The sequence below is a fragment of the Musca domestica genome, unplaced genomic scaffold (assembly GCF_030504385.1).
Source record: "Musca domestica strain aabys unplaced genomic scaffold, Musca_domestica.polishedcontigs.V.1.1 74, whole genome shotgun sequence".
NCBI classification, from domain to species: domain Eukaryota; kingdom Metazoa; phylum Arthropoda; class Insecta; order Diptera; family Muscidae; genus Musca; species Musca domestica.
The window spans coordinates 2,502,634-2,516,432 of NW_026712391.1; the positions used below are offsets into that span (position 1 = coordinate 2,502,634).

General features: G+C 33.3%; 1 protein-coding gene across 1 annotated transcript in view; it reads left to right on the forward strand.

Moving 5' to 3' along the window:
- Nucleotides 1–501: 501 nt before the first annotated feature.
- Nucleotides 502–13,799, forward strand: part of LOC131806368 (lachesin-like) — a 31,642-nt gene continuing 18,344 nt past the window's right edge. The window contains exons 1-2 of the mRNA XM_059130401.1: nucleotides 502–1,000; nucleotides 9,643–9,749. Coding sequence (XP_058986384.1) covers nucleotides 883–1,000; nucleotides 9,643–9,749 — 225 coding nt within the window. The 5' untranslated portion in view covers nucleotides 502–882. The remainder of the gene's footprint in view (nucleotides 1,001–9,642; nucleotides 9,750–13,799) is intronic.

Consider the following 13,799-nt stretch of genomic DNA (forward strand, 5'->3'; position numbering starts at 1 on the left):
GAACGAAAAAACAACAGCAACAAGGAGCAGCAGGAAGTTGTGTCGCATGCACAATCATAAATCATTCGGAAAATTGATGCTGATTCAGAAGCTGGAGCAGTGGCAACATCAACAATAAACTTCCATTTACTTCCCAGTTGCTGTCGCACACACACACATTCACAGGTATGTTTGTGGCAACATCCGAAATTCTGGCACAACAATGATGTCCAACAAAAACAACATCCCAGCATCATCAACTAAAGAATAACAGAAACAAAGAACCCAGAAAAAAAATCGAATTGAATATTTAAATTTTGTCTGAACATTTGGAATTTACGGTCTACCTAACAATACTCTCTGGAAGGACAATTCATCGAGGAGCGGCAAGCAACCACAACTACCACTACGACCTGAATTTGTTATGCACTTGTCAACGCCAGCCAGCCAGCCAACCATTCCCTGATGGATGTCAGTTGCAACGATTTTCAATCATTTTACTTCCGCAACAAACGAACCGAACTTTTCAGAGAAACCCAATAAAAGATAAAAACTGAAAAAAAACCCTAATAAATAAATAAATATCTCTGCTACCGGGCAACCAAACTGGATCCCCCCCAGTGAGATTTTAATGCAGTTTCAATACAACGAAATAATTCCGAAAACGAAAGAAGCGAGAACGAAAACAAGTGTTTAAATAACACATTCACTTCATTTAATTTGGCTTAAATACCATCGATGCGAATGGAGTTTCCGATTGCGTTTTCGTTTTGCAATTAACCGAGAAGAGATATTTAATCAAACTTAAATCCCACCGCCAGCATAGTTACATTTTAAGAAGGACTGAACTGAGAGAATATAATAAGAGCCGTAGCAGCAGCAACAACAAAAAACCACAACAAAATGATATTCCTAATGACAGTTATCAAAGTGCTGCTCATCGCACTGAACATATTTCCAAGTCGCTTCACCAATCGCAAGGTGATGTTCCTGATCTACCTGACAAATCTCGTAACACATGGTGAGTACTAGTTATACCCTCACATAAGTTTGTCATTCCGTTTGTAACACCTCGAAATATACATTTTAGACCCCATAAAGTATATATATCCTTGATCAGCATAAAATTCTATGTCGATTTGTAAATGTCCGTCCGTCTGTCGGTCTGCCCGTCTGGGGAAATCACAATAACTTCCGAACGAAATGAAGTAGGTTGATAAAAATTTACTTAAATGTGTATTATGTCTGCAGGACTATTGGTATTGAAAATTTGCCATGTAGGTCCACGTCTTCGTATAGCCCCCATATAACGGTACCCCGCGATATTCGGTATTTTGATGATTTTAGCGACATTATTTACCGGAATTGTTTCAATTTTGGTATTTGAAGTTCGTAATGGATACTACATCCTAAGACAGAAAATGAGCCATGTAGGTCCACGTCTTCGTATAGCCCCCCATATAACGGTACCTCCCGATATTCGGTATTCTGTGGATTTTAGCGTCATATTTACCGGAATTGTTTCAAATTTTACATTTGAAGTTCGCAATGAATGCTAAAGCCTAAGACATAATTATTCACCGGTTTTTTTTAAGTTTCGCATTTGAATATTGTAATGGCTTATGACAAAAGTTACCTATCCAGGTCCATGTCGTCGTATTGACCGTGATGTAACGGCTACATTCGGTATGTCTAAAACGAATTCAAAGTTCGGCCCGGCCGAACTTACAGCTTTTTTACCTGCTTTACTTGAAAAGATAAGGAAACGATATAGACCCATAGTTCCTTTTTATTATCTTCATAGAAATACAGTCTGAATCGATTTACCCATGTCCGTCTGTCTGGCCATGTATTTTTTGAAGCAAATACAGGATGCATTTATTGTTCGATTGTGTATAACTTTTAGCAGATAAATTATAAATTATACACAAATTCGTGATACAAAAATTTTATGTAAAATATGGCGAAAATTAGCTGAGATATGGCTATAGCTCTCATACATATGTTTCATACGATTTGGTGTTTTAGTGCCCCACATTCGTAATATGCACTCCACAACGAAGACATTTGGCACCAGATACAGCTTAGAAATAACTCTACCAAATGTTACTGAGATGGGTTCAGATTTGAATATAGGTCCCACATATATATTTCCGTCCGATTTCAAGTACATTGGGCGCCAAATGTGTAATATTAGCCTAGATGGGATGAATTTTGGCAGAGACTACTAAATTTAGCCTAGAATGAAGTGTGTTTCTCTTCAGGTATAGCTATATGTCCCATTAATATGTTTCATCCGATTTTATATCTTAGTAACCCAAACCCGTACATCCGTACAGGATATTGGGTACATCCTAAAAATACCTTTTCTAAGTTTTTTTTCAGGATCGGTTTTGATTCGCATATATCTCCCAAAATATATAAAATATATATTTCCTTCTAATTTGATGTAAAAATGTGTCATAGAAATCGCATTTCCAAATTTCAGGATTCCAACTCTACCGGTTCTCCCAAAGTTTAAATTGTACCAAATTTGGTTCCATTTAAAACACATAAGTTAGAATTTCCAAAATTTACTTCATACCCGATTGTGCAATGTAATTGCAATCATATTTCCAAATTTCAGAATTTCAACTCTAACGATTCTCCACAAATTTAAATTATACCAAATTTGTACTTTGTACTTTTCGTATACATTAGTACACACTTTCAAAACCACCTCTTTCGTCGACCACACTTCTCAACATTGATTCCAATACCAATTTTCAAGTTTTTAGCTGTAACCGTTCAAATGATACAAAATGGTACCAAATGTAGTACATTTTAGTACTTTTTGTACAATTACGGTTTCTCTACACCTTTTATAAAATTAATGAACTGTCCCTGAAAGGAAAATAAAAGGTTCTCTGGTATTCATAAATAATAATAAACCGCACAAAATCGTGAATTTATTGGATGTATTGGTGGCTTTTTCACTGGTAGGTGGGGGCTGGGGATGCGAATAATGTTATGCGAAGTTTCTGACAAATTGTATAGTTTCTTCTCCTTTTCGATTTTTTTCAAACTTTTAAAAATTGGTGGAGAATGTACTAGAAATTGAAGTCATATCCAATCATATATATCCTTCTTTTGCTATAATGTTATAAAAAATAACCTTGGCTTATACTCATGATTTTTGGAAAAAGGATCAAATTGCAGTCCCCTATCTCTCAGATTTGATCACATTTGATTCACCTGTCAGCTATTGTAGGGAAGATACAAGAAACGGTGGTTTGATGTGAATGAATTCCAATTCCACCTTAACTTTCTAGTTTTCCAAAATGTGTCAATTCTGTACAAATATTAATTTACCCGATTGGCAATTTTACTCAAAATGTCGACCATTTGTGGGGAAAATACCAAAAGTTTAAAAAAAAATATTGTCCTCAATCGAAATATTAACATGCACATACTTTGTAGCAACTAAATAACATACTTATTATACCCTCCACCATTCTATGGAGAGTACATTAGCTTTGTTACTCCGTTTGTAACTCTTCGAAATTTTCATAATAGACCCTACGAATTATATATATTCTGTATCAGCGCGAAATTCTAAGACAATCATCAGCAACATTATTCACCGAAATCGTTTCAATTTTCGTTTTGGAAGATTCTAATGGGTACTACAAACTATGGAAAAAATTTCGTATGCAGGTCCACGTCTTCGTATAGCCCCCATATAACGGTACCTCCCGATATTCAATATTTTTATGATTTTAGCGACATTTTTTAAATTTTCAAGTTCCTTCCAAATGGTGGAGGGTATTAAAAGTTCGGCCGGTCCTGCTGCTGCTTCTTTACTTGTTCTATATTCAAAATTTATCTTAAGCACCCACCTGCCAGCATAAATGTAGTTTATTCAATTTCAAAGGACCTAAAACGGATTTCATAAAAAGGAACACCTTTTTCAACGGCTGTTTTTTGGAAATTAGATTGTGATCCGCCTTGTGTAAGGAGGTACTACAAAAATTAGTTTTGAGAAGTTTGAAGTTCCACATTTGCGGCAGCACATAATTTTAATAGAGTATTGAAAGTCCTGAGTTAGGAATACCTTACATCGGTCGATACTAGTTTTGAAACTCATAATTATTACAGATATTATACATATAAGTCTTCAAGTTAATCGCTATAAATATTAGAGGGTTTGCCATGTACGGTCATGTGTAAACCGTCATAGAATTGTTAAATAAACAAATATATATGTTTCAAACGATTCTTCTACACTAGATTGTGTATTAAATTCTCTTCTATCCAGAGTTGTGTCAATCCAGTTCAGTACACCTAAACGTATGAGTGATTTCATAGATTTCGTATATTTATATCACTCATACGCAAAGTTTTGGTACAAACGACCGAACTAGATTGGCACAACTCTATTTCTAACTACAGTCCCTTCTGTTTAAAGAAAAGTTATTAAAACTATTTTTATAGTGTTTCCCTAGGATAGGTGGGGCCTTAAAGTCTCCTTTACTCCTGATATGCCCTTGAAGGATCTTCTGTGAAAACTCCCTGGAGTTTCGCTTAGAAATCTAATTTCAACTTATTCAATCAATTTAAGATCTATGTATTTAAAAATTATATGTAGACTCCTTTATATACCGGAGATCCATCGAATTCTTCTACTTATGATATTTTTTTAAATCCTCTTAATTTTATTTATTTGTTACCAAAACTGAAATAACTCCAGTCTAAACAAGAGGTAAAAGGCAAACTATATCAGACATCTCTACGGCTATCTTTCTGCCTATTGAAAATCTCTTCTTCATGTTAAATAGCTGGGTATTTCTTTGTCTATGGAAGACATCTAGAATGGATTTGCAGTTGTTTGGAAATTTCAGTAAAAAATCTGCCTTTTTTATTTCGAACATATGATAATATTTTATATCATGAAAAGTCACATTTATTTCCTAAAACTGCACTCTTCACAAAGGTAACCTCTACTTGCAAGATAAATAAATTTAGTTTTACCTAATTTTTCTTGTATGCGGCCCTGAAAATATTTCTCCTAACAAGGCCACCAAAGAAGTGAAATAATCTTTTAAATTCTACCCACCGTAAGACACAAATTTCCAATATTATATGTATGTATATATACTTGCATATGTGGGAGAACCTAAGCCAACACATATGTATGCTGTTGCTGCCTTCCAGCACCATAACATCTGATGAGTTAACATCTTTTTTTTTTCTTTAAAAAATAGAAGTAATAAAACTGAAACTGAAAATAAGAAAAAATAAGAAGCAGCAAAATAACAACAACCGAATTCTGTTGCGGTTTGGTGCGAACGTGAGTGTTGTTGTTGTGTACAGTTTCAGTTTTTTTTATTACAAATTCCTTTATATTTTTCGATACTCACTGAGTAGATTGAAGTATAAATATTTAATTGGTGATTTGTGGTTTTGCCACAGACAAATTTATCCACAATGTGGGATTTCAGTGTTGTTTCCATTCGTTTGGTGTTACTTTGCAAAATGGAAATGTATTGTGATGGAGCAGGGGTGAGAGAGGAAAATGGCTGTTAAGAGGAGTGGGGTTTGCTTTATATTCTGTTGTTTTAGTTTAGCACCATGGAGAATTCAGGCTGATGTTTTGTGAAGGGTATTTTTCGTTTTGTTTTTTTTTTTTTTTTTGGGGGGGGGGGGTTTTCGTATTCAAGGTTTTCACAATCCCAGTGAGAATAACAAATTGATCAACATGCGGTTATAAGTGGGTATGCCGCCACCCGACTCTGCACTGCCATTGAATGGACTAAAATGGTATTGAATTTTTTTTTTGCTTTCAAATCGATTCACATTTTGCAGTGAAATTAATTACAATAATTTAAGTTGGAAAATATGCCAAAGAATTTTCCAGTGAGATTGAAATCTTAATATTTTATTTGAAAAGCAAGTTAAGAGAAAGGTTTAATTGCAATATTGAGGCAATAGGAGCACGATTGAGCCACGATTAATAGGCAGACATAGATGTGGCTATCAACGAGCAAAGTAACCCATTACAATGGAATGTAATCAAAATATCTTCAACATTACCGTTACATTGAAATAACGGCTTATTCTTCAAAAAAATCACAAAGCAAAGGAAGTGATTTTCATCATTACAAAGTAAGGGGTATGGGCGTTATAGAGCGGTTCTGTCAAATTATTAGGTAATGAGAGTTTTTAAAGAAATGTACGCTGAAAGGCATTTTTAAATCCTAAGCCGTATACCTCCAGAGGGTATACAATTCGATATGAGCAGAATGTGCCTTCTCGAAGTGAAAGTTGTATATCTCATTATTGTGCGATGTGATTTTGGACATTGAAGTCCCTGCAGCTATGACCGCCTTTCCAACCTTTTATCTGGTGCGCAAGACAACTTTTAAAGAGAGTACCTGATTTGATTCCATATTTTTGTCAACATTAGATGGTGTTATAATAATAATAATAATAATAATAATAATATAATAACAATAATAATAATAATAATAATAATAATAATAATAATAATAATAATAATAATAATAATAATAATAATAATAATAATAATAATAATAATAATAATAATAATAATAATAATAATAATAATAATAATAATAATAATAATAATAATAATATAATAATAATAATAATAATAATAATAATAATATAATAATAATAATAATAATAATAATAATAATAATAATAATAATAATAATAATAATAATAATAATAGATAAAGAAATAAAAAATCTTAAACAAATTTTAAAAATTATGATCTTTATTTATTTATTATTATTATTATTTTGTTTTCTGAACAAAGTCTTCGAATTTTTTTTATTTCGAGTATTTCAAAATAACCATATACCACATATTTTAAGAATATTTTCTCGAAAAATCCTTGGACAACCTGTTTTTTCTGATTTTAAAGATTTTTTTGTTGTTGTTATACCCCCTGAATTTTATACCCCCAGCTATATGGCTACAGAGAATATATATCGTTTGATACGAACACAATCGGGCTCATCGAAATACAAAGTTTAGATTATAAGTCTTTTTGAATCAAATCTGTTTGGGAAAATTTTTAGTCAATCTAGCTATGTCCGTCCGTCCGTCTATCTGTGCGAACGGAATATACGATCCGATCCAAATTTGATGCATCGTCATATTATTGTCAAGCTTAGATCGAGTTCGAAAATGGGCAATATCGGTCAACTTCTTCTTCTTCAAAAAAAAAAAAAAAAAAAATAATAATAAATAAAATAAATAAATAAATAACAATAAATTACTGCGCAGAAAGAAAATAGATAGTCCGATTTTGCTTCAACTTTGCAAATCCTAGTATTTGCATCAGTTGTATATCAGGTGGGAAAATGGACAACATCGGTCCATTCCATCAAGTACCATTTTTGAATAGGTATAACTATTCCAAAAGGTGATACAAGAGCCTCATTGTCTTCAAATTACACACATCTCAATTTTTCTATCAACACAAGATATGTTATAAAGATGGTAGATATCGGACCATTTCATCTGGTACCTCACACACAAGGGGTCAATGATATGAATAACCAAAACGACCATAAAATCCGAAATAACCTACCGTTCTCTTCAAATTTCACACACCCAATTATTTCTACTAACACAAGATCGGATGGGATATATCGGTGCACAACTTCTGATACATGCCCCATAACAGGCCAAAGTTTAGAATAGCCACAAAGCTCGTAAAACGAGAAATGAACATCCGATTCCTTTCAGACTTCCTACATCTCAATATTTCCATCAACACAATATGTGTTATAACGATGGCGGAGATCGAACCATTTCTTCTGGTACACCCCACATAGCGTTCAAGTTTTTGAAAAACAAAACGCTCAAAGAAGGCGAAATAAGCATCCATCTCTCATCAAATTTCACATATACAATGATAATTGCTAAGACAAAATCTCTTGTGAAGATGTTATGTATTTCTGCGAACCCCTTCTGGTATCTCTACCACAAAGGGTCGTAATTTTCAATACTTTTATCTGTTATAACTTGCGAAACAAATCAACGATTTTTTACAACTTGCTATATCCAAATATTTCTCTCAACCATAAATCTGAAATGAATATTTAATTTATGATTTCGCATAAAATTGGTTATTAATGTTCGATTTTCTTGTAATTTTGCCCATACCAATATTTTGATCTGCTTTAGATGAAGTATGGAAATGGAATACTTCGGTCGACTATATCCACATTTTCTAAAAATTATCACATATAGAGTGAGGGAAGTAACCAATATATTCCGGACTTGGCACATCGTAATATTCATATCATATTTATTTAGGTCCGATACGAAATATTGGCGATATTGGCCCTTTCCTTCAGAACCTACTACATAGGGGGGTGACAATTTGTATAATCATTACAGAAGTCAAAATATTTTTAAACAATCCAACATTGGCTGAAGGTGTACATCTGTCGGCAAAACCGACTGATTCCTTGTTACTTGTTACAAATGCTCGATTTGGTGTGAAAATGGATCTATATCGGATGTGTAGATAAGTATCGCACCACTTTTGCCGTACCTCCCCACAATGGGTCAAAATTTTAATATTTATATCTTGCATGAAATGCCTATTCCGATGCTTTTTGAACATCCCAATATTTCTAATAATACAAGTCCTGGCGTGAAAATGATTGATATCGGCCTAACCCTTCTGGTACCTCCCCCACAAGGTCAAAATGTTAAATACTTATATCTTGCCTAAGTTGCGAAACAAGTCAGCGATTCTATTCTAATGTGGTAAATCTAAATATTTCGATCAACCAGACATTTGATATTAATATGAAATTTATCGGCTCATTCCTTATCGCAACTCCCCCACAAGAGAATAAAATTATAATCAACAATTATTTCCTAAAAATTGGTCGTAGGTGTCAGATTTTCTTCTAATTTTGCCAACCAAATATTTTTGTCAGTAGTAGATGTAATGAAATCCTTTGGTCCTAGTTTTCTGGTAACTAAAGCATATTTCCGAATTTTCAAAAAAATTTAACATGCCTCATATAAAGTGAAGGTTTCAGATAGGAAGTGTATAGTACTGGTCCACTCCATCAGTGTCTCCTCCATAAAGGGTCAACATTTTGAATAATCAGAATGTGATCCAAAATATATTTTATAAACCGACATAGGCTGAGGGTATGCATCTGCCGGCAATTTAATTTGTTTAAATATTTTTCGCAAGCTGTGGCAGGTTTTTTATATTTTTTTTTCAAGATCCTTTCACATTTTTTTCAACTAACAACCAGTTACATTATTGCAATTTGAAAATTACAATTTCAATTCTGTTATATTAATAATATATTTATTAAATTTTTTCCTTGGCCGTTCACATTTATCTCGGCAATCTCCATAGAATTAGAATGACATTTGCAATGTCTTGAGTACTAGGATATTCATTACGCCAGCGACTTCTCTTGACCAAAATTTATTTCTCAATTCGAACATAATTCGGAACGTGTTTGTTTTCTACAAACTGACCACACACACATACCCCCTACATATCTCTAAAATTAATTACATCTCTTTACTGTTTTATCCCTTCTGCTTTTGCTCTACTCCCATAATATTTAGCCTTTCTATTTATTTTTGTCTGTTTGACTCATTTCTTTGCAGTTATGATGAATGAACCTCGCTTTGCCCAACCAATACCAAATGTAACAGTGGCCGTGGGACGTGATGCCAATTTACCCTGTGTTGTGGAGCATTTGGGCGGCTATAAGGTAAGAAGAAGCAGCAGCTAAGCATCCCACCACAGATGCCTTCATCATCACCGAATGAATATCCATCTGGAAAAAGGGCTACTTTCGCATGAATTACAAAACGTTAGTTTAATGACCTCTGCAATATGCCAGTCATCAAAATGAATTATCCTATCATTTGTTTATTGTAAAACAAGGCAACAGACATACGTACATACATCTAGACGAACATTTATTTTTTTGTTTTGTTTTCAAATGAAACATTAAAACCCCAAAGCAATAAATCTATACATGAGAAGAGTTATTGCAACTATTAAAAGGGGTCGGTATACTTTGAATGAAAAAGGTATTAGGGATTTTTAAATATTTTTTTGCAACACCTACTTTAATATGTAATATATTATATTACAAGGGTTTGTTTTTAGAAGACTACAAGTCATAATGAAGAGATTAGTACAGCAGGAAAAACATGTTTAATTTTTGAAAACACAGCACAGGGAGTAAAGTTGTAAAAAGCCGTTGAATTGGTTCATAACAAAGCTCTTAGAGTGCGGAACACGTCAAATATATCAAATCAATAGACCAAGCAGAGTGAAAGTGCGGGACCTAGCCGTGAAAAATAACTTAAATCCGACCATGGCTAATAATATGTTTTACTTCTGAATTTCTCCAATACAAAATTTTACCTTACCACTATTGACAATATTAAGTGTTCCAAAGTTGCTTTGATCGACATGACAGCTATGAGTACAATTCCTTTAGCTATTATTTACAAAGTTTGGAAATCTTACCTAAATTTATGTTCAAATATACAGCTGTCGGCCATTGGTATCATTCTGAAAAGTTAAGTTTTTTACCACTAGTGCCCAAAGTCCTTAACAATTTCGAAAAATGTTACACCCGTTTGACTTTTTTTGATATAATATTTAAAATACGATAAAACAGTGCTGGCATGCTTGTTCGGGATAACGCTGTATTTTGTTGTTGCAAAATAGTTAGGCTTAATCCCAATATTATTGTTGTTATTGTTTGTTGTTTTGTTAGTGGAAAATATGGTAATGTTTACCAGGGGATATAGCAAGAAATACCTAGGTATCGGAAAGAGCCACAATCCTCATAAGTTTCCTTGTTTTTTGTCTGGGACATTCTCCCCAGGAGATATTTTAAAAATAACTTATATGAGAAAAAAATTACCCAAGTGTGCTAGGCTAGCGCAAATTAGAAAAACTTTAAGTTCTTCAATATTTTGTTTCTAAATATGCGATATAGATTTTGGCGAGTAACGAGTAGAGACACAAAAAAAAAATTGTGCTAGGTGATCAAAACTCAGCACAAAATTTCCACATACTAAAAAATTATACATTTTTTATTTTTTTTAGCGAGTTACGAGTAAAGATAGAAATTCGTTATGTATGAACGAAAAATATGTGAGCACAACTTATCAAAATTTACCACATCTCGATATTTGAATTTTTACAAAAATTACAGCGATTTTTCTGAAAAATAGTGTTTTTATTCCCACCACATCTGGTGTTTGTAAAAATATTTGGATGTGACCAGTTTGCGAAGAATCGGATTCTCATTTTGCTTTGTGATTATTTGAATTTTGACCCTTTGTGGGGAACCCTAGAATTGGTAAAAATATTCCATATTTTGACTTGTTGTGGGAGATGTACCAGAATGAGTGGTCCGATCTGACCCATCTTCGAACCGGAACTTGTGTTTAAAGATATATTTTGAGATATCACAAGAAACACTGATATAAATAGTAGGATGTACAATGTTTGAAACAAATCGCACGATCCTTTATTTTTTTATGGGTTAAATTAGTTTCTTGGAAAACTTAGATCTTTTGTGGATGTGGTACCAGAAGTAGTGGATCCATTTTATCTCTCTCTGAACTCGATCTGAGTTTGATAAAAATATTACAATGTGCGAAATCCGATACTCCTCTTGAAAATTATTGTTCGCACTAGATCTACTCAAAATGTTCTGAAATGGATTTGGTACAAAGAGACCTAAGGTCTAATTGACATTTTCATATATATTTCTCTCCGATATGTGTTTAATAATTAAATTTAAAATAATCATTTGAACTAAGATACAGATGCAAATAGCTCGTCAGGATATATTTATTGTTATAAAGAGTGCCCCAACAAGAGTGCAATTTTTAAATTTTACAGGGCACATACGCGAACTTTTCATGAAATCTTCAATTACCGTTTTGGATAAATGCTGCAGTATTTCATTAATGCATCGTCTAATTTTTTCTGTTGGGGCTTGAGTCATAGTCGGCTTATTCGGACAAACTATTAAATTCAAAAAACCGCACAAAAAAAAAAAAATAAATAAATAAAGGTGTTAAGTCGTATGCTCTAGGCACCCAATTCTGGTGTCCAAAACGCGAAATAACACAACCAGGAAATGACTGATACAACAATTTAATTTTTTTCCTCTGGTTCTATGACATGTGGTGCTTGTCTTGCCCTCCACATTCAGGAGGATTAATTTAGTTGAACGATTAAACTTTCAAGCGAGTCATTTGATTCTTTTATAGAAATTTGGCTAAAACTACATTTGCCAAGTCAAAATATTCTACAAAATTATTATTTTTTCTTTTATAGGCCCCAGAAGTACCGCAAAGACAGAAAATAATCTTCATCAAATTATCAAATAATCGTGAATGGTCCTTATAATCGGTATTTGTATAACATTAGCGTAATTGTCAGAAAATATAACCCAACAAATATTTTCTGACACGTGCGGATCTAAATAAATAACATTTGTTCCTCAAAAATAAAATTTACCGCTTAAATACTGGACTTCGGCATTTTTACTCATGTTTTCAATAGATTTATATTTAAAATGCTGAAAAGCAGAGAGAGTTCCGCCAAGCCGAAGTTAACTGTAGCAGAGAACTGCAAGAAGATGTTTTTTTTCTATATATGTGTTCAAGGATAATTGAACATGTTTTTATAATAAAAGAGAATAGCGGGGCTACCTTGTGTAGATGAGAGAAATTTGTTAAATAGGGATCTTCTTAATACAGTCCACATTAAATAAGATAAGAAAATGTGGTGAGCGGACCTTCGAGTTAGAAATAAATAATACAGAATTTTCAATTGCTGCATGTGTTATGGTGGAGTTAGATTATGGGATGTAATCTTTACTCAGACTGATAAGCAAGTGCAGAATGTTTGCTTGACACATGTGAGATAGCTATGCGTGTGTATGACCTCCCCCTAAGGTTTATGGTGGCATGGTGCATATGCATATGTACAGTTGGTATCTATCTCTCTCTCTCTCTCTCTCTCTCTCTCTCTCTCTCTCATTTGCACTTAATGATAATTTAGGTCATATTATCATAACTAGTTCTTAAGAAATGTTTTTAATAAATAGATTCAGTGTCTTATAAACGCTCAAACGGAAAAGACTTTGCGTCTTTTAAGTGATCCCGGTTTACAATTTGTGACATAAAGAGGCCTTAATATTATCCATAATGTTTAGTTGAAATGTAGGCCCAATGCTGTTCTTGATATTTGGTGATCCTGAGTGATGTATAGGTGTGCATTATGTTTAAACAAAATCGGTTGATCGGATGAAGTACAAGAAGGAGTGCACCGATCTTGCCCATCTCCGAACTCAATCTAAGTTTGATAATATTGATATTAAGATATACCAAGTTTAGACCACATCAGATACTCCCTTCGAAAGTAATCGTGCGCACCAGCCAGCAGGCTGACAGGCGGACATCGCTAGATCGACTCAAAATGTTCTGAAAAGGATATGGTTCAAAATTATTTCGATAAGGCAGATTTTAGCCACATCAAATGGTATATACCCTTTCTAGTCACATGGCTGAGGGTATAAATAAAAACGTAGAATTCGTTCGAAAAAAATCATGATGTTGTAAATAGTTAAACATTTTGTTGAGGATGTATCAGAAAACGTGGATTGATATATTTCTTTGGATTGTTGGACTATTTGCAATTTTGGAAATTTGGAAATTTTTGTTTTTTGTTGGTACTAGAAGAAGAATTGAAAGTTATTGCGCGCACCAGACAGAATGTT